The sequence below is a fragment of the Pungitius pungitius genome, chromosome 1, assembly GCF_949316345.1.
Source record: "Pungitius pungitius chromosome 1, fPunPun2.1, whole genome shotgun sequence".
NCBI lineage: Eukaryota > Metazoa > Chordata > Actinopteri > Perciformes > Gasterosteidae > Pungitius > Pungitius pungitius.
In genome coordinates, this window is record NC_084900.1 from 29905356 (window position 1) to 29928580 (window position 23225).

The window sequence follows — 23225 nt, forward strand, 5'->3', positions numbered from 1 at the left end:
TAGACATTAATCTAATTTGCCCCTGTAAAAGCTGTGTGACCCTCTCCCAGTTTGCTCTCTGTTCAATTTGAAGAACATTGTGGTTAACGATGCCGTTTCAAAGCATGCATCATTTTCCTTCGGGGCTGTAAAACAGCCATCACATCAAAGAGCAAAAGCTGAGGTTTTGTTATTCCTCATCTTCTTTGTGTTGTCTTTTCTAGCTGTTTTTTCCTTGCTGGTTCCTGATTAGTCCAGCCCCGACTGAAAATTTGCCCGTGTGTCGTTTGTGTGTATGTGACTGGTTGCCGTGTGCGCCGTTGTAAAAACACAGCCTGGACTGAGACGTATCGGTAGCAGGGAAGCAGAAGAAGAGACGCTGGCTGTTAATTGAGAGAGACGGAGAGAGGTACGATGTAAGATAAACAGGAGCTCTGCATGTTTTCTTAGCTCTATTTACCCTGATGCCAAACAGCACAGGGAGGCAGGCGCAAACACTTCCACTGACATGTGTGTGCGTGCGTGTGTGTGTGTGTGTATACATACTCACATGTTTAATGAAGAGCTGAGCCAGCCTCTCAGGCTCTGCTATACACTTCTCCACCTCTCCAAAAAAGTAGCTGCAGATAGAAAACATACAAAAACACGCTTACAGTCATCCCCAAAACGGAAGATCAGATTTGTCTCCTGACCCATTGTTTCTTTGTCCTCCACTCGGGCTAAAAACACAATACAAACACACATTTTTCACATCAAACGTAGCTTATTCTCAGAAACAAAACCAGCAACTTACTCTTTATGCCAGTCAAATATCTGGTGAATGTTCCCAAAAACAATCTTGTCTTTTCCCTTCATGTCCTCCGGTATACCTTTGGAGTGCATTGTGGACATGTAGCCCTGCAATGGAAACAACAGAACTGTCTGTTTATACCAACAAAAACCAACACTTGGCTCTAGAACACCAGTAAATAGAGCTAGGCTGTTATGACACATCATAACATTCAAACAGAAGCAACAAAGTTTTTTTTAATGAACTATTCTTCTAAGACACAAAACAACATAATAGTCTAATTATTACACTCTAATAGCTAATCCAAACTCATTCCAGATCTCCAGATCACAAGGTTCTTTTGTTTTTTTTACTCTCAGTACACACAAGCAGCTGCCCTTACAGTATGTACTGTTGCATGAGATGTGCATTCAATTGGGTTTGACTGTTGTCATAACATTGCTCCTTAAACTTTGACCCTCCTGCATGTATACTTGCTGGGTCAGAAGGTCGAAAAAGCGTGCAGGATTGCATATGCAACATGCAACTGGATGCAGTATGACATATTCATATTTTTGCATACTGCATTTTACATGCTAAGCTTTGGGACATGCTCAACCTTTGTTACGTATTCAATGGTATGCTAGTGTAGGTTTTGGGACGCACAGTAAATTGCCTCTTCTCTGTCAGGGCAGAATGTGTGTTGTTAGCAGGCAGACGTTGAAGTTTACCTCCACTATGAGCCCTAAGTCCACCACATAGTGCTTCTCTGTCTCTATAAGCTCCTTCAGTACGTACCTGTAAAAATACAAAAAGGCCCGTTAGTGTTAATTAGGCTCCAATCTCGGTACCACTTTTTCTAATGAGGGCAGGACATTGACATTTAAAAATATGCTGCTTTTTAGAGGGGAAAAGTTGAGTTTTCAACTCAATCCCCATTGACTAATAGTTTCAAGGTTGTTAAACAACATCCCAGGGTGTTTATCAGGTAACAAAGTTTGCTCTGTTTCCATGGATACAACTCAGTTGTCGTCAGATGACCCAAGGGTGGAACCTGGGTCAAGTGATTGCAGCCGATTAAGAACATCAGATGTGGTTTAATGCTCCATAGAGAACTACTGTAGAAAGTGAACCACCAGTTAAGATTATCAACATTTCTTTCTCCGTGATGCAAAATACAGAATACATTTATAAATACAACAAATATGTTTCTTTCATGTAATTTTCTCTGGAAAATAGCAACTTGATACGACTGAACCTCCGCACCCAGGCAGCATTGTGCTTCCATAAGGATTATCAGGGGAGATGAATTTTGTAATAAACTTGTAATAATTTGGTTCTTGATTGATAAAATAAACATACATGCTTTTCTCTAAGGCACTCCTCCTCTCCTCTTCAGTGTCAGCCGCAGCTGACCATTGGCTGGAGGTGTCGTCCATCAAGACAGAGCTGCTGTCATCTGGCAAAACACTGGTGGACTGAGTGTCCTGAGGACACAGACAGACAGACAGAGAGACTGTTTATCACAGGTCTTTTGGCGGTAATCAGGATCATGCCAGGAAAAAAGAAAGCCCCGGGGAGATAAAGAGTCAGAGAGAGATTATAATGATGCAGGTTGCCGAGGTGACCAGAAAGAGCACGAGGAATAGAGATTGAAGGATAAGAAGATCAGATTCAGATTGTCACGGTTAATGGTGCGTGGACGTCAGCCACAGGTTGATGGAGAGAAGGACACAAACTGTCGAAGGAGCAAAAGGCTCCAAAACTATCGGTGATGAAGGTTCTGGGTGGAGTTTTGGCTTTAGAGGAAGATGAGTGAGGAAGGTATATTTCTGATATACGTGTGGATTGTTACATATTTTCTATTTTGCCAGCTGAGGATTAAAACCAATATGTAAAATTGTTACACTCAAATCTTTGTTTCTATTTTCTGCATCTACTAGAGCCAAAAGAAAGGCATGCACAATAAACCTAAGGTTCTTCTGATTGACTTGATTGTGTTCCTGGGTTATATACATGACCTTCTATTCATGCTTCTTCCTGGAATTGATATGATTTCCTGTGGGGGTCCTGGTGCAAATACAGTCCTGCACATTGGAACAAAGCCTGCAAAGACTAAAATCCTTCCTTCTTCAATAGATGCTCCAAACCAACATGTTTGTGTGACCTATATCTCTTGCACAATGAGCACACTTCTGCCATACATGGTCCTACAATGATTCCAAGGCGTCCCTCTGTCACAGTGTATGCTTACGAAAGTCCTTCCTTCTATTTTTAGCTGTGCTGCTCAGTGGTTTCTTTTTAGGCTAGTCACTGTGTAAACTTATGGGAGCAACCGTCTGTCCTCACCTAAATCCACATGTCCAATTGTCCTGTACAAGGAGAACCTCCCCACCTTAAATACACACATAGACTTGCAGCTAATCCTCTGGCAGGTGGCTATTGATCAGATAGATGAAAGCATGTGGAAAAAAAAACTATGGAACTTTCTCTGTTTCCCCTCTGGCCTAGTTCAATTTGTTCACCTGTCATCTCCACGATAAACCAGCTGGTGTCTACCACTTGTGATCTTTCAGGTCTGTCAAAGTGACGTGTGACAGAAAGAAAAAGAACAAAGCGCCCAGCAGAGCTAAGGAGCGAGGCAGCGGGGTGGGGAGAGACAGAGAGGCTCCACAAAGGCCCTCGCTGCCCCGTGAGGAGGGTTCCAGCTCGCTCTCCCCGGCTCCCTAATCTCCTCCAGATGCACTGTGGCAAATCCCAAAGGAAAGAATTAGACGCTGTATCCCTCTGATACATTGTATGTATTTAGCATCTATAACTAATTCCATCGCTACTTCATAGACTTTAACCACTTACTGTTGGAACGGGTAAAATAAAGGCAAATCCGCAGAATTAAGGGGATATTATGAGCTTCCACATCAGATGTTTTTCAACACACCCATCAAAAATTGCTGATGCTCGAAGCTGGTGTTCATTTTAAACAGTGGCGTCAGCAATTTTCCTTTTTTTTGCACAGGTGGGGGCGGGGGGGGGGTGGAGCAGATGCAAAAAGCCCACCATTACACAGAGGAAAACAGTTAAATAGTCTCTAGTGCTGAAAACTGCAAACATTTTGCCTCGTTGTTACTGACTAAGGATTGGGCTTTGAAGACATCTCATAATAACTCCATTTGTATTTGTAGGGGCGAGATGACACGCTTTACAAACTCTCCTTCACGGCCTTCACGGCGAGCAATTTAAGAACAATTGTTATCTGCAATTGGACCAATCCATGGACCAACAAAACATCTCATCAAAAACAATGATTGTGGACGTTAGAGTGTAGAAGAGAAGAGAAGAAACACCATAAAACACTGTGAAGGTGAAGTTCAAAGACAGTAACCGTAGCTCAGAGATAACTGCCCTATACAATTTAATCTCTCAATCTGTCTCTCACCTCTCTCCCTAAGCACCAAGCGCTAACCTCGTGTCCCTGATGTAACCACATCAATGCCTTTCAATGTGTTGTTTGTGACTGAAACTAGGATTGTCATGGTTTCCTGTTGATTCACCCACAAGCGTCAGTGCACAAATAGTCGGATGTCATTATTGTTTAAGTGTATATTATTAAGGGTTCAGTGATTCCTGCTATATTACTGCTGCTCCAGTGAGTCCTAGTTTCTACCATGCGTCCAACTCGAAAGGGATCCTCTGATCACTCGACTTAAGGCGAGCCACTGACTCCAAGTGAGCGTTGATAGAGAACTGCAGGCGCATGTGCACTCACTGCGCTCTTTGTCGGCTCACAGCAGCGCCGTCATCTTTGATCACATCTGCTGATGTGTGCTATATGCTATTTATCTCCCAGGGTGTTCTTTCGTAACATAGTGTGAGTCATGTGTTACATTGGTTGCATTCAAGCCCTCTGGTACATTAATCTAGTCTGGGCGGCCTTATATTCACTAAGACGCTTGAGGTTTTTTTGCCTGATAGCTGATCTACGCTTGCGGCAGCAGAGTTGGTCATTTCAATACTGTCTGGGAGGCAATGGTGTCAACCAGCAATAATGTCACCTCCCCGCCAGGCTGGGACCTCACTAAGAACATTACTGCTATTGCTTGTCAATACATTTTCTGCTAAAATGAATTGAAAGTTGGTTTACTACTACATGATTTGAATGTTGTCTTTTCGAGTTTTCAAGTTGTGTTAAAGCCAGTAACATCTGCTCTGCTAGGTGTTATATGACAAAAAATATCAATTTAAATTGTGACACATGGGCCAGGTTTAGATGGCGACAGACCTGGTGGTTCGGCAGTGACGTGCAGCCAACCAGCGAGTCAGTAATGTAGCTGGGGGACTGCAGTGTAGCCGGGGACAGGTCTTCTGGGCTTGCCAGGCCATCTTTCCACTCCTGGAACACACGCACACACACACACACACGCACACACACGTCCACACTGTCAGAATAACACAATATCAGCATGATGCAAACTGTCCGTGAGCACATGAATCATAGCACATGGCGCCGTGAGTTTCTGAGGGATAAGCCTGCAGTGCTTCTGTTTATCTAACAGCATGGCCACCTGCCATCATGCTTAGTCCCTCGTGGATCAGCTCTACATCAAACCCGCGTCTTCACCAGCGGTCCTGAGCTACCTGCTGTAAACATGACACCGTCAAGATATTGCCTTTAGCTCGTATTTATACAAGACCAAGGCTTTGCGTGTCTATTTCAAAGGCTTTGTGATGAGACGGTATTGGAGTTTACTTATGAGGTGGTTCATCACAAACATGCGAAAGACAACTGGAAGCACAAAGCCGGCACGCAGGACCTTGTTTGACTCATTCATGTGACCAAGAAAAAACAGATGCATCCTTTGTCACAGCATTTCACCACTCACTAGTTCTCTGTGAGTGACAGGCAGGATGATGAAAGTCTCATCAAGTCTCGGGGGGCTGCCCAGATCCTGGCTGTGGCTGTGGGACGGGGGAGGCGGAGGCTTCCCTTCCAGCTTGCGGACCTCGCGCTCCGCTTTGGCCCCGACGCTGAGTTTGCGGACGGGGTTGGTGAGCCACTTCTTCAGCGTGCTCACAGAGCGCCTGGAGCCCGGGGAGCTCGGAGCCGAGCTGCCTGATGCCTGTGGGGGTAGTGACGCCACCGAGGTGGAGATGCTGCCCTCACTGCCTGCTGCTGAGTAGGAGTCTGGAGGCAAGAGTCAGGGAGAGAAATGGAGCAGAAGGTTATTGGTGAAACAATGAGCGTCTGAAAGTGGTAAGAGAAACGATATGCAGCAGAGGAATTTATTGATTCAAAGTGGGAGAGTACTGACTCTCTCCGTTCAGACCTCATCAGTCAACTAATCATTTAATACATGTGCAAAAACAGCATTTTGTTTTCGGCAATAGAACTATTGACTGAGTATTAAATGGAAACAGCTGCGCTGCTCAGTGAGAGGAGACAACACGGGGGAGAAAAAGATATGGCAGAGGATATAAAAATAGCCTTTCTCTTCAAACACAGATGTGCAGCTGTGAGCAGCAACCAAAAAATATGCACTGTTATGTCACGCACAATGTTCAAGCTGTGCATCCAATCACATGACCAACACACATTCTGACCCAAGACAGACGGATGAGGTCAGAATGGTAGTAGTAAAAAAAAAAAAGACTGCTACAGAGAGATGTCAGGAGGACATGGGAAGTGAGCTGCAGGGGCAAGCTGGGGCCGGACATCCACTTTGAGCCTTTGTACAAGGGAAGATCCTCATTTGGGAGAATTCCATCCTGCCTCATCCAACCCGACCCAATCGCCCTTACCAGATCCTCAGATAGCGCGTCCTCTAAGCTGTGCGTTTTCCTCTAGCTAAATGACTTTCGGTTTTCTAGAAATTGCACTTTTCCAAAAGCCTGTGTTAAGTTAACACACGTGTCGCGCATTTGTCAGAAGAAAACACTGACCTCATTCCAGTGTTCCTTGTGTGAGCCACAGAAGAACATCTTATCACAAAACTCAGCAGTAAGACTCGAAGCAAGACTGCAGAAGTAACATTGACTTCAAAGGCCGTAGCAGCCACTGTACTCTCCAATGAAACTGAGCTGTGTCAAATATTTCCCCGATTCTCCAGTGCACTAACCTCAGCCAAATGTTTGAGAGATGGCTAACCTCAGACCAAAATAACTCATGCTCATGACAAGACAATGCCATTCCACACATATTTAGCTAAATTGTCTCTGTACCCAGCAAAAAAAAAGCTACGTAGACAGCATTTCTTCTGCCTCCTCTCAACATACATTTTACAGGCATTGTGTCACAAAAAAAAACACTACACTGTGTGTGTTTGTCTGATCCCAGGGTGGCCAATTTCCCTTTCCTTGCCCACCCCCCACTGCATGTCGGCCCGGGGAGGGGGGGTGGAGGGGGAAAGGGAGATTTGAGTCTGGCAGAACGAAGAGAGGGGATCGAAAGAAGTGAGGCGACTAAACCCCGGAAGGGAACTAAGTGGATGGATCCACCGACAGTAAGACGACTTTCATGAAGATCATCAGTCTGACTCGTTGAGAAGTGTCTCCCCGATGCCGAATAAGGTTTAAAGCTCATGGATTGGGTTTTCGAGTGGACCGCCACATAATTACGTATGTTTGGAAACAATGATGTCAACACCCATGTTGGCTACTTGATTGGGTCTTAGCAGTCACAACATGTTTTTCCCTGATTCATCACATGACCCTTTCCCAGAAGAAACAAACAGCCAGGTTTCCTGCTTTGTTGTCCACAGCAGCAGCTATTGTGGCTTTTATAATGCTGCTACTGCCTAATAATGCTGGTGTGGGGACCATGGCTGAGTACCAGGCTAAGCGCTGTGGAGGCCCGAGGATACACATGTTGTGTAATCATAACTCTGCTTAGAGAGAATGTGGAATTTAGTGTGATACATGCGTTAGCCCCAACCTCGGCTCCTCCGACCTCTAACAAAGAACAGGCCTGGAGGTTTGTGTTTTCCACTGTTGTTTCATGCTCAGGTTCGGTCAGGCAGGGTTCAGGGGTCACAGTGCAGAGGCACAGCCGCAACAACACGGTATCTAACCAGCGGCAGACATCGGCTGAGATAGCTTATCACAACAACAGAGAAAAAAAAAAAGGAGCGACACCCTCTCTGAGCCTGGAAGCAATTAAAAGTGAGTGGAGACAGCAGTGCAGCTGCATGATTTGTGGCTTGACGTCAGGATGACACAGTGGCTCTGTCAAATGTACAGATTTACACCGAGCAGAGTGTACATAATTTACCGGTTTTATAATGAAGATCATTACATGGAAAAATCTGTCACCATGGCAACGCTGCAGTTCCCCCGCTGCATATTGGGTTGGTTTCCCTGTTGACCCCGGAGAGCTTAATCTCTGTGTGAAACCGTAGGCCACTACAGGGACATCATTAACAGCTTTTTACTTCCACGGAAACTGCAAAACGCAACGGGAGATGACGAGCAACATGCCGCCGCTCTCTCCCTACACGTTTTGCAAGATGAGAAGTTGATGCCATCATACACCTACGCAGAGGAAATTGGGAAAAAAAAGATTGAAGAGAAGTCCTTCTTACTCTCCCGGTGCCTTGCTGATGCGGATGGTGCCCATAATGACGGTGCTAAGAAAAGATCACCCGGGATGATTTTGGCGGATGTTTATGTGCTCGCAATAATTAACAGTTTGAGGCGCAGGGTCGCTGGGCGGCATCGAGCAGACCTGATCTGTTGTGATCACTTAATGCTGGGCTTCCACCAGCCGCCCACTCACAGTCTGGAAGGCTGGGCGCAGGCCGGGGCGGGAGGCTCGCCCCCCCAAAAGTTGCTGTACCATGTGACTTTAGAGCCGAGTGAGTTTCTGCTGCAGAGTAACTTCAGACTGGCAGTTATGGGGACGACGACATTAGATGCCGCATTCACATGAAGTTCAATGGTTTGGTTTTGATTTGATTGAATAAAAGGTACATTTTATTTTTGAAATAAGGACAAAGAAACCTGGTGTTTGTGGGCAGATGGTGTGGATGGGTGGGCTTTAAGCATGGGTCTCCCTGAAGAAGTTTGGTCCAACTTCCCTTTATTGATCAGTTGATAAGTGACTGCTGCTGAGCCAACAAATCAGGCTAAAAGCGTTGGCTGTAATGGAGCAAACTTGTTCACAGCTGCCCCACTCTAAGCTCTCCATCAACCCTACAGCCTCTTGGGACAGTACGGGCAAATTAGGCATCACTGGATTCCACAAATACAGACAGACATGCAGGTGCCCACACACTTGCGAGTGCACGAAAATGTCACATGCACAAGGTAGCTGTCCATATGTGTGGCCGCTATCTATCCGTCAGCAAATACAAAAAAAAAGCAAATAGGAGACAGGCGACCTGCCCGGTCACTACGGTGTCAAACATGTTAATGTCCAGCTCCGCTTACCAATCAATACCAGCAACCTCAAAGATCACAAGGGTTGTGAGAGGGGCAGCGGTCAACACACATCAACACACAGCCACCAGACATCGCCAACAACTCAACAGAACACCGTGCTTATCTTCTTTATTCTCCTTCAGTCATTCATTGCCTCCTCCGCCTCGTGCACTTCAGCCCGGGCTCGACATTTCAGCGACTCAGAGGAAATGGACACACTTCCCATCAACTAGCAGACCTGTGCTGCACCCAGGCACTCAGATGTGCAGACTGATGGACTTGGGAGACAATAAAGGGCACTTAGTACCAGATGCACGTGACCGGAAACCCTTTATCCTGTGTTGAACCTTTGTGAAAACAACAAAACCATTAAGATTTTATTTTGTGCTTTTCAGCAGAAATTCTTTGCAATGAAAAGGGATTTTTTGTTTGTTTTGTTTTTACCTTTTTCTAACCCCCTGACTTTTTGCCTCCTTTTTTTGTCTCCTTCTTTGGCCACATGCTGTTTCATGTGTCCTTTGTTTTTGCTGCTTCTGCTTCTAATAAATCCTGGCACTTGGCTCTTCCCTCTTCATCCTGTCCTCCCTCATCCCTTCATCATCCTGACTCCTTCCCCCTTTTACGACGTGCTGCCACCTCTTCTGCACCATAACCCGCCCCCCCCCCCCCCCCCCCCCCCTCTGCACTGCAGGGCTTTTTTACTTGTGTCCTGGGATTAGGGATCAGGTCACAAAGCTCCTCTGATGCACGGCCCCGCTCTGCCCCGGAGCTGAGACCAGCACAAGCTCGACGCGCGAAACCAGCTGGCAGATAAGACAGCGAGGCGGGAGTGAAGGAAAGAGTACAAAATCTCTCTTCTCTTCTCTAGTGGGGATTGTGCACGGTTTGGCTCAAGCTACTAAACCTTCAAACATTAGACATCCCCTGAAACGATCAGGCGGATTCATCTTTCCTGTTAAAATGAACAAATATGTAAATGAGCGGCAGAAAGAGGGGAGACGGAGCCGATGATGGGCCGACGTGGAGATGATATAGGTGAGCAGCAAATTAGCTTTAAGCACATCTGTCAAATACAGGCAAATGGGCCCATGTCGCCTTTCTAATACACAGCAAACAAGCGATCTAGAAACATGTAGACCTGTATGCAGAAGTACACCCATTGTCACTGCGTGGTTCTTTGCGTGCGAGGAGAAACACATCGATGTCAGACACACAAGTGAACAGAGATTTCCTGTCCTCCTACTGACCTAGTTTGTGCAGACACACACACACTGCTCTGATTCCATCAACACACAAGACAACAGACAGTCCAGAGACACACAAAACGAGCCGTCAGGGTCAGCCCTCTGTCAATGAAGCATCTTATCAATTGCTGTTGTCAATGAGGCGTCGTGAAAGAGGGATTCAGACACGAGGTCTTTTGAAAGAGTCCTCGGCTGTGACACACGCGCCACAGCTGCTGCGTCCATCTCGGCAGTGTCTCCCAACACAGTAGTTTTTACTCTGCTGTTGCTGCAGCCGGTCGGGAACTGGAAAACTCCAGACATTCCTCCAGAGCCACTGATTCTCTCATGCGAGATGTCCACTGTTGCGCCCCCCGAGATTGTAAAACAAAATATATGTCTACCTTCTGTAGCGGGATGATTTCAAATGTCGAAAATCTCCCTTCATGTGAAAACAGAAATTTGGACCTAAAGATTGTAATGTCAAAGTACAAGTATATTAAAGTGCATTCAGTGGTATTTCAATTTCAAGATCCAGTTTACAGTGGTGATCACATGATCCAGTTTAATGGCAGTGATATTCTTTCACAGAGGACATAATACAACGGCTTTCACCATCCCTCCCCCAATCATAGGGGCCAACAATCCCATGCTTCCATGCTGTATTTCAAATAAATATGAAAAAAAGATATCCTTAGAGCCATGAGTCACACGATGCATCCTCAATAACAGGAAAATAAATGAGTTGATAATTGAAAATGTCCACCTAGCACCATGTAAAATAGAACAATAATCAATTATAAGCAGTTTATTCCTATATTTCATGTTGCTCTTCCAAAGTAAATCACTTTTACGTTACGTAACGTACTATCAAGTTTTTTATTTGTTTTCATAAAACAAAGACAACTTAAATCAAACTACCATAAAAAAAATACCATCAACCATCATTCACAGCTATGAAAAAGCACCACAGTGGTCTGGAGTAACTAGCCGGGGTGGTTGTCAAAGCGTGTGTTGTTTAAATAAAGACAACTTCAAACCAACACAGGATTCTATAAAACATTGGTTTAGAAGAGAGAAACTCACTCTTTTTTGCATCGATCCTATTGACGCCAGAATCGATCTTCAAGCGAGATGTAGGTATCTGTTGCATTGACATATTTGCATTAATCTGCCAGCCCTTAGTGGATCCTACACTCACACAAGTACATTACCAGAGCAGCCAGTGGGGCAACGCTCACATGCACTAAAAGCATGTGTGGCCCGCCCAACTTTGTTAACAAAGCAAAGAGAAGCTCTGATTACAGCAAGCAGAGGCTGAGCCCCTTCGCTCCTCAGGTACACGATACTCCACTGTCTCTTCCCACTGCACGAAACAATATTCAGGGACATAATATGGCATCAGTGGTTCCCAAAGATTGGGTCAAAGGACTCAAAGGTGCTAGTGGCCAAATCAATTTTTTATTATTTAGCATTTATTTCTACAATACAGCTTCCAGCCATTCGAAGCAGCCTAAATCTTAACATTGTTTTGAAATTCAAGTCAAATAAAATGAAAAGTTCACCCATTTTCTCCCCTCCCACTTGATTGGTAGGTCTATTTTAAAGTAGGTCGCATTAAATATTTTTCACAAACACTGGAATAGAGAAGCTTTTTAAGTATCAAAAATAAAAGTACCCATTGTGCAAAATGGCTCATTAGAATTATTTTTGATGCATTAATGTGTACATCATTGAAATGTTGCAGCTCGTGAATGTGGAGCTAACATATCACAGCCCTTGCGTGACCTTGCAGTGTCTCTGCTTTAGTGTGGGTTTGCACCTGTGTGTGTGTGTGTGTGTGTGTGTAATAATCATAGTGGTGATCTACACTACCATTTCAGCCTCTTTAGAAGCAGGCAGCAACAGTGCACACCCACTGGGTACTGCTCATCATTACCATGATTATTTGGGCACACACGTACACTCTAGAGGAGGGAAAAGGCAGAGAACAGCTCTCACTTCTGTTTAGGGGTAAACAAGGCTGCCATTAAGTCCGAGGGGGCTGTGAACACGAAGCAAATTAAAAGCCACTTTTATTCCATGTGGCAGCTGTGACCGACAGGGTGCCTACGAGGAGAGCTGGATATCAGGAATTCTTCATTCACGGGATGAACAAAAAGTGAAGCTCTCATGGTGATCCACCAAACTGTGGATGGAGACGAGCTGGTACAGCTATCCTCAGTCCGACCTGATGGGCTTTCCAGAAACGCTCATTCCTGGCTCCGGACCTCTCTAATTACCATAGCAACGAAGCCCACAAGGGAGACCGAGTGGGAGACACCAGCACAAAAGATTGGCCATCATTTGTCTCAACTTACACATGTAGGCCCACACACACACACACACACACACACACACACAAAATATCACCTACCCATCTGTGACAAAGACACACAAAATGTAGTTATTAGAAACAGACGTTTACATGATATTTGATGTGAAACACAGAGAGTGGAGGCAGTTACCTGCAGGCTGTTGTCTTAACTTTTAGGAGACCAGAGAGTTTCAGTATAACATGCAAAGGATTAACTGCTGGCTAAATTGTGAGGGAGTGTCTGTGGGAACAATCAATGGCAACTGCTGACAAAGGACAGGAAGTCAGGCCAATTCTTGTTTGCTGACAATGTAGTGGAGCAGGCAGAAACAAGAGGAGAGGTTTATGGAAGACTGTCGAGCAAGAGCTTTCTTTGATCCTTTCCCTAATCACTGAATTCCCTCCGTTTAAAAACGCCTCTTCCTTTTGGCATTCCTCCACGATGACACGGGTTGTCTGCGGATGGGAACAGAGCGAACGACTTCCATCAGTTTCAGTCTTGATTTATCAAGGATTCTCTTTTGCAAGGATATCCAGCTCTCCTCGACAACTGACCTCCGGTCCGCGGAGAGACACACGGGAGGATTCAAGTCACAATACAACAGCCATTGTGGAAACTGTAGTCACAACTCAAGCCCGCTTATTCGACACAACCACAACCGCTTCCAATAACGCCGCTTGGCATCGTTTGCTGTGCTTTGAGCGCTGTTCAGGGCGGTTTCTCAGGGGTTAGGGGTCAGCGGGGGAGCGAAACCTCAGTGATTAAAGCAACAGTAAGTGTACGAACAAATGTCGTGACGCCCCTGAAGTATAAAGAGCCATATGGGCTGAAAGTGGCGGTGGACTCGCTGGGGAGAAGCAGCTTTTCTCCCCCCTCTGCGCTGTGGGAGAATTCTTTCTAAACAAGGTATGGAATGCACTCCCGTGTTTCCTAATTTGTTCCCTCATTCTTCCCCTCTGCACGTTTACAAACAGAGCCCAGAGGAAGAGGGAAAGAAAGTGGGAGGAAGACGAAGAGAGGGGCATGGGAGACCTGGAAATGTGTCGGGACAAAGTCGTTTGCTCGAGCCCGAGAGAGAAGGAGACGGTGAAATGAAAAGGGGGAGAAGACATGATTAATAACTGGCTGACCGGCTGCATGCAGACCAGTGCGAGGAGGGAGAGAGGCACAGCTGGGGGAGGAGGAGGAGGAGGAGGAGGAGAGATGAAAATGCCCCAGGAATGATCCTAATGCCTCACTAGGTGCTCACATTCCAAGCCGGCAAATCATGCAACACCCAAAAGTCAGACTGTGATTTCTTCATTCAGCTGGGAGACCTGTTTTTTTTTTTTCTTTTTCTCACTGTTTCTGTCATTTTATCTTTATCCCGTGTGAGCGAGAAACAACATGGAGGAGATTGGTTGCACAGGGGAGAGGAGACAGGCGGTCGGGTGGGAGGGCGAGATGACGAGGCCTGAGCTGGAGTGAAAAGTTTAAAAATATCTCAGACTGCCAAAACACAAGGCAGGGCCACAGCAGTAGGCCAGCAGCATACCTTCAATTTCAGCTATTTCTGTTGCTTTTTCCATAATGTCTCAAGTCGGCCTTATAAGCCAACGACAAAGACGGTTAAAAAGACACGTCGGTTCTGTCCCCCTCGCTGCTTTGTGACTTTTAAACCAAATCATTCATAGGTTTTAGAGAAACCCGGGGATCAAACCTGCGCAACAGAGCAAGGCATTGAGCCCCAGCACCTCCAGAGGCCGTGACAGCGTCACCCCCTCGGGTGTGTGGAGGAGGACGAGGGGACACCACGCCAAGCAAGTCATTTATTACAATCGTCTCTAGAAAAGGCAGACAGACAGTTTTAAATCGCAACATCACCAAGTAGCTGAAAAGTACAAAGGGTGTTCTTAACAACAAGAAAATAAATAATTTTATATTGTAGATATTGGTTAATACAATTAGAACTTCAGATAAAAAAATGTATCCGGTTGCCAATGATGCATGGACGTGTATTTCTGTTTGCATGTGTGGGTCTGTGCAGTGGATGAACAGAAGCAATGGGGAAACACCTTTTTAAGGTAGTTCTATTCAATAGCCAATTTTTTTTTTTTCACATGCAAAGCAGAAAATAGCCTTTTCCTTCTTAACAGGAACATAACAAGAGAAGAGAAGAGATGAAAGTGATGTGAGAAAGGTGAGTGATGGAAGAAGTAATGGATATTTTGGGTCCATAAATAGAAAAGTTTCTTTAGTTGCTCTGCAGCCAAGTCCTTTCCACCTAAGCTCCCAGACGGATGTAAAGCTGCTTACTGGGAAAAATGCTACAGGTCAGGGACATGTTGAGAAGAAAGACATAACTGGAGATATTTATATATGCATGAGAAAATAATGAGAGAGTGAAATAAGGCTTTAAGCCTGTCACTGCTGGTAGCCAGCTGATCAGAGCTAAACCACCGTTTCCAGGAAAACCAGACATATTTAACATAGCTACATTTACAATACATTTGTACATGAAATAAAATGTGTTTGTTACAACAACAACAACAATATTATTGTAACTCATTTCAACTCCAGCTTTATGTTGTTTCTCATTTTAACACCTTCATGTCTTTCAATGCAGTTTTAAAAATGTTGCAAATGTTTGCCAAATCACTTTAAAAATACATTTCATAAATGTATGCATGTCTGATTCAGTTATATTGTATATCGTCCTCATCATCCGAGGACAGAGCTGTTCTAAAATGTGTTCTCAAAGGCATTCTGAAGCATCTTGAGGCACTTACCTCAGTTGATGTTAGATTTACGTAAGCGCGCATCCCTAATGCCATTACGTGTGTAGGAGGCTGTGCTGCAGTGAAGATGGGATGTAGAAAGGATATTGTTTGCACTGCGGTGAACTGGTATGTTTAACATAACCCTTTATATATAAAAAGAACATGTTCAGCATCCTTCGGAGTTTTTATGTACGTGAACTTGAAACTTGCTCCTTGTTCCCAAGAAAGAAACACATATTTATTAAAAGCCTCCATGTATATCTCAAATGTCTGATATTAAATGCTTTATTCCACCTTTCTCTCACACAATACACACATTTCTCAAAGTTGATCACACATCAGAGCTGAAGAGAGTCTTTTCTCTTTCATTACACCCATCTCTCCATCTTTCTGGCTTTCTCTATCATGTTGAGTACTGCTCGGATCCATAATCCCTCTCCTCTTTCCCCGGCACTCATGTTCATCTATTGTCATATTCACACACACACACACACACTGCAGCAACAAATCCCTACACGCATTTACACATTAGCTAAGGACTCTGTACTGTTCTTTTGGTTTCATTAAGCATTGATTAGGAAGTGGAAAAAAAAATCATGTTGCCAGGGTAGTCTTAATAAGGCCGCAGAAAGGCATCGATTTGCCTGTTTTTCTGACGCACTGCAGATCCCTTTTCTGCATTCAAGTGATGGCCATCATGGGCCGGTCGTTAATCTCGGGGTGAAAGCAGCTGAAATAAGTTTAGTCATTTATTCGCTGATAGCGTCAGGTGAGTGTGTTGATCTGAGCGAGTGTGTGTGTGAATGGAGGCGCCTGACAGATACACATGTGGCCAAATGGCCCACTGATCAGTGTTATCATTCAGCACGCACGCAGGTGCTCTGTTGCCTCAGCAGGGAATCAATCACGCAGTGAACGATCATTTCCTCGTTTCCTTCATGAATGATGCAACCGCGTCGTAAACAGTTTTGTCTCGTACAGTTTCCTAAGACAGCCTGTCGCGGCGGCGAAATGGAGTATGCAGGAGAAAGTCTTTGTTGTTGAGGTTTGAGTCACGTTAGAAATTTGTCTCTCTCACGTAGCAGTGTATATTGACTGCATTTATCGTAGCTGAAAAGCCGGTCAGCTATTGTTTCATTTTGAAAAAAGTAAGACATCACTTAAAGCGGTGACATGCTTGACCGGCGGGGACATTGTCTTGGGACCGTCAGTGCGGAGGCGGTGCTTTTGGGGTCAAACCTGCATTGTTCAGTGTTTTTCCTGTAAACACCACAACGGGAATAACAGGGTCCTCGTAAGTTTAGTTTATTAAATGAAATGTCAGAGAAGAGATCCTATATTAAAGAAGCGAAAGCACTATTAAATATCTTCGTGGGAATTATTGAAACTGCTTCACAGTATTGCTGAGGATTGTGTGTGAGCTCCCAGTGGGGCTAAAACCAGTGGTAGCAACATACAAATGTACTTAACATGCTCTATGAAGAGGTTTCAAAGAGCGCACAGCTTCACATAAATAGTTAGAAGTAGTCTGAGAGACTGCTGGAGTTTTATAATGTGGTTTCTCCAGAGGGGGTCGAGCTCTCATATTTCATCTGCTGCGATAGTAAAATCAGATCATGAGGTGAAGTGTGTGTCTGTGTGTATTTTCTATGAGAGCATGGCTGAGCTGCAGCGAGGAGCTTCAGGCTATGGAAAGGGAGAATATCCATTACATATGAGATTAAACTGGAGGAATCTGAGGTATGTATCCGACATCGCTGGCCAGTAGTATGAAAAGCCCCCCGCCCCGTGTGCAGGGCCTCAGCAGGTAGATCCACGGCTCCCTTTGAAGTAGGTTCAAAACACACAGCGTGGTACCGTTGCATAAACTCATATTGAGCTTTCGGTGACTCTTACTGTTTAAACTTTTCTTTTCCGAGGCTCTGTGACAGGAGGCCCGGAGTGAGTGTGTGTGTGTATAAATGTGTGAGTGTGTGTGTGTGTGTGTGTGTGTGTGTGTGTGTGTGTGTGTGTGTGTGTGTGTGTGTGTGTGCGTGTGTGTGTGCGGACCAAGAGAAAAGATTTTGATTTGTAATTTTTTTCTCAGATACATCCCGATTCCTGATTCCTGATTCCTGATGCTACCTTGGGTTGTCTTTGAGTTTGGTCTGACCTTTAGCCGTGTTGGAACAACATAATGCTGCCTGCTGCTGTTGCGATTCTTTTGGCCTGCTGCTGAGAGATAGATAAGATAGAGATATGGATTCAGAGGGGAGATCCCTGCTGGTTACTGCAGCTCCCACTGTGGGTTTCATCCATCCATGTGCTGCACATACCCGACTGACACACACTCATCATAATGAGGCTTTCCTTATTCTCACTGTAAAGTCCTACGTGGGAAGGGCTTAATTTCTTCGCCTGCTCTGATGTGTATGTGACACACATCTGTTGCTTCAGCTAGAGGCGGAGAGAGCAGGCAGAAGGTTTGAAGCTTACACTTAAACCATTAGCATACGCTTGCAGGAATGGAGGGAGAGATAAGGGAGATGTGGGTGGATGTGTAAGAAAATGTGCAGGAGAAGAGCTGCGAGTGAATGTGCAGGAGAGTCACGTGTCACAGCCCTAACACGGACATTATTAAAGCACAGTACAACTTAAAAAGGCAACGAAACCTGGAGCAACAATGACCAACTCTGTAAAAAAAAAAAAAAAAAGCCGGTGTGTTTTTATTTGTGTGCGTGTCACTGACCTCTGACTCGGGCATAGCAGCAGCCACACTTGACAAGGACTTTTCGGAACAAGTGTTGGCAGCCACAGCCTCGGTGGTGGCGATGGTGATGGTGGCCCCCTTTCATGCTGCTGAACCATGAGCAGGGGTGGGCATGGCCCGGCACTCTCTCTTCCACCCCCCCCCCCCCACCACCACCCCCTCTGTCTCTCAAGTCTCGCTCTCGCAGCCTCACGCGCAGAGGTTCACTCCTCAAAGTGTAAATCCACAAAGTCGTCAGTCACGCTTCCTCCTCAGTTGACCGCCGACAGACTTCAAGTCCACATCCAGACCGAGAGGAAGAGAAAGAGTCCACAAAAGAGCCAAGAAGGAATCCAAGCACACAGGGGTTTTTTTTTTTTCAGATGGTGATCATCAGCCAGGGAAACATTCCAGCGAGCTTATGGTTATATTGGATGTGCTGCCCTACTCTCTGTCTCTCTTTATCCCCCTCTGTTTTCTTTTGGGAGCTGAGCTCTCCCCTCTGTGAACTGCCTGGACAAATGACAGACTGGGAGACTGTTTCAGAAAGCGAGAGAGAGAGAGAGAGAGAGAGAGAGAGAGAGGGAGTGAGGGGAGGGGTGAGAAGGGTGGAGTCTGCAGCTCCAGTTGCTGCTCTTCCAGGGTAAGGTTCCCACTCCCCTTATTTTCTCTCTCACTGTCCTCTGTTTCTCTTCGTCTGCAGCTATCCAACCCCGAGACCAGACAACGTGCCTCCCTCTCTACTGGAAATCCAGCTCTCCTGGAAATAGTAACTGTGTAAGGATACATGAAGCTATTCACGGAGGGGAGGCCATGTTGGGTTGGAGGTGTCATGTATTTTCCCAGTAAGCCGTCCATAAGTGTGCTCAACTGACAGTGTGAAAGTCCACTTCATGGATCACAGGGGCCTTTCCCTTCAACATTGACTTGTGTGCTCATTTAAATCATAAGGCCAGCTAGGCAAGGTTTTTGTTTTTTTCTTTCTTTCTTTTTGTTTCCATGGAGTCTCAAATTTCACAATGCCAGCACGTTGGCAGTCATTCTGTGTGTGCTCGTGCGTCTGCATTTAGCCCTCACATGCAACATTTAACCATCATTTCACCTGACAAATAAAGTATTTTTTTTACTTTTATTATTACAGTATTTTTCGTTTTTTTAAAGCTCACGACGTTTAACGATATATTATATGGAAATTGAAAAACATTCATCGCTAAAACAACGATAGTGATGTCAGTCTTTCATCCTATTGAGGAATAACTCTGTGTACCCCTCTGTATTACTACGCCTGCCCAACAGTATCTTTAATGGTACACCAGAATCAAAATAGAAGCAGTTGGGAGAAGAGATCAAAAGACAGAGTGACACGGGTGAGTCTGAAATCACCGGACCAAACACACACACACACACATAGACACACACAACCTGTCATCTTCATAAAGCCTCTCATTGTCCAGGTCGTGATTATGCTGAAGCCGGAAACTGCTGACATTGTGTATGTCCTAACGCTACAATACACCCTTTACATGTGTACTTTACATCACAGCACATTCATTTCATTCCACACTACATGATGACATTACAGTCACTCTTACAGATGACTCTGCTGACATGTCTGCATAGGACACAACTTAAGACACATCTGGCCCAGGCAGGAAGAGGACAAAGGTCGGCGATGATGCAGATATCAAACACTGCATATTCTGTGACCCAACCAATCATGTCCTGAGTGAGACGCATCGTTTCATTAGCCCGAAGCTGCTGAGTTTGTGACTCAGTGTGTGAATGATGTCACTGCACATTTTCAGCGAGCACCACGCCACGCTCCTCTCGCACAAGCTGCCATCCGGCCGCGTGCAAATCACCACGTGGCTACTGCAAGAAAGACGAGCACCCACTCAGCTCCCTCTTTGGTGGCACAGGCGGAAAGACGAGTAACGGCTGGCCCTTGACCAACGCGCACGCACGCGCACGTGCACAGCGACGCACACCCCTGAGGTGGGCTGCGAAGTAGGCTGTGCCGTCTCCCTATTGTCTGTCTCCACGGTGACAGGGCGGTGTGGCAGGTTGCTGTCAGGACGTTTCTGTCACCTGCAGGAGACGGATGGGGGGCAGAGGGGGCTGGTCTGCCTCACCCCCCCCCCCCCCCCCTTTCGCACACGAGCAGGGTAGACCCACGCTCTCTCCCCGTCACTCACAGGTGCACAGGGCTGACTGAAGCAACTGTACCATGTAAAAAAAAAGACAAATCCACTTTGGATAGATATGATATCATATGTTCTGCGTTTCCACTCTGCAGGGAAATTGATGGATCACAAACCCCCCGCCCCCGCCCCCGCTTCCTCCTCCCGGCCTCCCTCCATCACTGCCTTTCTTTTTGCTTTTAATGGATGCTTTAAGCGACTGTGATTGCACGGGCAATTCACCAGTGGAATATTGAACAGCTCCGCTGAATGTCTCCACTTGTCGGACGCTGAAACGGTTGCCAAAACGCGCCCTGGGTATAGGAGCACTAGGAGCACAGTTCAAAGAGGCTTACGAAACAAAGGATATGACAGCGGAACACAGGGATTGCAAGAAGCAGGAGAAGAAACCGAGGGTTGCGCTTTGCACAAACGCACACTACCCAGCGGAGAGATACCAAAGAACACGCCGCTCTTGGGATGAGTTCGATGTTCATGAAGGGAGATCTTTTTATGCGCTCTTAAGTTGAAGCGTCCCTGAGTGTGTTACGCCCAGTCGCAGGCATTTCTACTTGTTGCATGAAGTTGATTGGTGGGTTCACCTACTTCGAAGAGCCTCTACAGAGCGCCAAAGGCGTGCACGTTTTGTTTTACTCTATGTTCATATATCAATGTTTTTGCCATTAAAAATGTAACAAAAATATGGGCCTTGCACAGGGCAGAGGGGGATGTGAGGTGAGATGTGCATCTTTCTCTCTTTCTCCCTCTACGATCACAACATACTTGAAAGGCTTGCTAAAGATAAGCTCACTGGTACATGAATGTGCGCTTTTAAGTTGTCTTTCCGCTCAGTGTGGGAGACAGTCAGTCACATTCAGAAGGCATGTTCAGAGAGGAATTTTGAGAATGATGTATGAATCAGCTCGTGCAAATGAACAAGATGAATTTCTTCATGTTCTTCTGCAGGGGCATTTCTGTAATACCAATATATATATATAATATACACATCCTGTGCAGTAAAAGTCATTCATAATGTACACAATTAATGCACACAAACATAAGCGGCAGAAGAAACATGCAAATAAAGCAAACGGATATTACGTAAGCATGTATAGTAATAGCTAGAGGCAGCCTCAGTTCAGCTTTTTAGCAGCGAGTTCCCCAACCCCCTCTGACATTAGCCTCTCCCCACCCCATCAGCCTGCTGAAATCCTGCCAAAATATGCTTCACTTACATTTTCCTTCCTCCATCTGCCTCGCTTTTTCCTCCCTTAGTTCCTTGCTCTTTTTCTCCCTCCCGTCGTCTCTCTCAGCTGAGCGCCAATTAAGGCAAACTGGCATTCTGGACAAGTGTGAGGGGGACAGGTTTTTTTTTATTTTTGCCTTTTGGCCGAGGTCCCATCGTGGAGAAGAAGTCAAAGAGTACTGCTCTCTGTCCTGTTCTCTTGTGTGCTGCTGGCCTGCAGAGAGCTGCCGTTTTTAACCCATTCAGACTGGACCACGCCGCTGGCGTCCTCCAGCGACACGCACAAGCGGGTCGCTCTGTGTTTGTGCGGGCATTTGTTCGCCGTTTGTACCCCTCAGTACCTCACCAAGCACTGAGCAAGGAGCTCTGCGCCACACAAGGGAGAGGTGCACCACCCACGGAGACTTGTTTTTCTAAAAATGTTCCGATACTCACGTACCAGCCAGAATTAGAAATCACACTTTGTACATTCACACAAACACACACTCCTTTCCCCATCCAGCTCCTTCCCTACCTGACCCACAGTCTCCCTCCCTCTCTTTATCTCGGTGAACCTTGCTCTAGAAGCAGCAATGCTGGCGCTGACACTCCAGGACTGCCGCTCACTGTGTTCAAGGCTCAGGCCTAAGCTAAAACACCACCCAAAGGAGAAAAATGTTAATTAAACAAAAGCAAACCGAGGGACCACACATGGAGAGACACTGCTGCTTTTTCCATTAATAACGACTCAGACCGGAGGGTTTTCTGTCAGGGGTAAGAGATTTTCTGTTGGAAAAAAAATAATTAAAGATATGAAAATAAAGTCAGATTCAAGTTGTAAATCTCTTAAAAACCAATGAAAATTGGGAATCAGCTTTTCTTATTCCTGTGGAGTATATGTGCCTTGTGTTCTGCCAGTGATAAACATGTGGTTCTAAGTCAATTGTCTCCCAAATCTGCAGTTCCTTTCAGCTTGTTGTGTTACAGTCAAGTTCATCAAGACCACTCTCCTGTCCTTTTAGCGCACAATGTCATTGGCAGTCAACAAAAGAAGAACATCTGCTCAGCACACAGACAAAGTTAGAAATTATCAACGGTAGAAGCAGATATGTCCCTCAAGTGCTGGTAGGGACCAGGAACAGACCTAAAACAGAGTAAATATTGTTCCTGCATCTACTTAAATTGACTTCATGTGGTAAGTCCACAGATACGTCAGATAGATGGACATTATTTCACAAGAACACTTCTCAGAAAGCGTCTCTTCTTTAGGTCAAAGGTCAGATACCAGAATCAGGACTGTTCTCTGACCAACGTCAGAGAATATTTGCTATTTATGCAAGTAAGCCTAATCCTACTTGAATCAGTTATCAAACACAGTATATACACAATATGTGTGTAAATAGACAGAATTACACCATCCACCGTTGTGAGGTAATGCTGTTTCTGGCCCTAACAACCCAATACGATGCAGCTTCAGGTCGATCTCTGCCCATTTAAGGTCAGACACACAGCGTTCAGTCCCGGGGTCCTCTGGGATCAACTCTCCTCGCTGGATGGCACACGCTCGCAGCCTCTCAATATGGACGAGGGCCT

The 23225-nt window shown here is 45.5% G+C and overlaps 1 protein-coding gene across 4 annotated transcripts in view; it reads right to left on the reverse strand.

Moving 5' to 3' along the window:
• Positions 1–23225, reverse strand: part of arhgef25a (Rho guanine nucleotide exchange factor (GEF) 25a) — a 33456-nt gene that overhangs the window by 6418 nt on the left and 3813 nt on the right. For 2 of the 4 annotated variants that reach the window (XM_062564571.1, XM_062564570.1), the window contains exons 3-8: positions 5629–5930; positions 5028–5138; positions 2111–2235; positions 1480–1546; positions 773–876; positions 530–599 (exon numbers count right to left, since the gene is read on the reverse strand). In XM_062564571.1, the coding sequence (XP_062420555.1) occupies positions 530–599; positions 773–876; positions 1480–1546; positions 2111–2235; positions 5028–5138; positions 5629–5930 (779 nt within the window). Of the gene's footprint in view, positions 1–529; positions 600–772; positions 877–1479; positions 1547–2110; positions 2236–5027; positions 5139–5628; positions 5931–18227; positions 18762–21642; positions 21932–23225 lie in introns of those variants that run through there. The other 2 variants (XM_062564576.1, XM_062564574.1) reach the window with 2 other exon arrangements.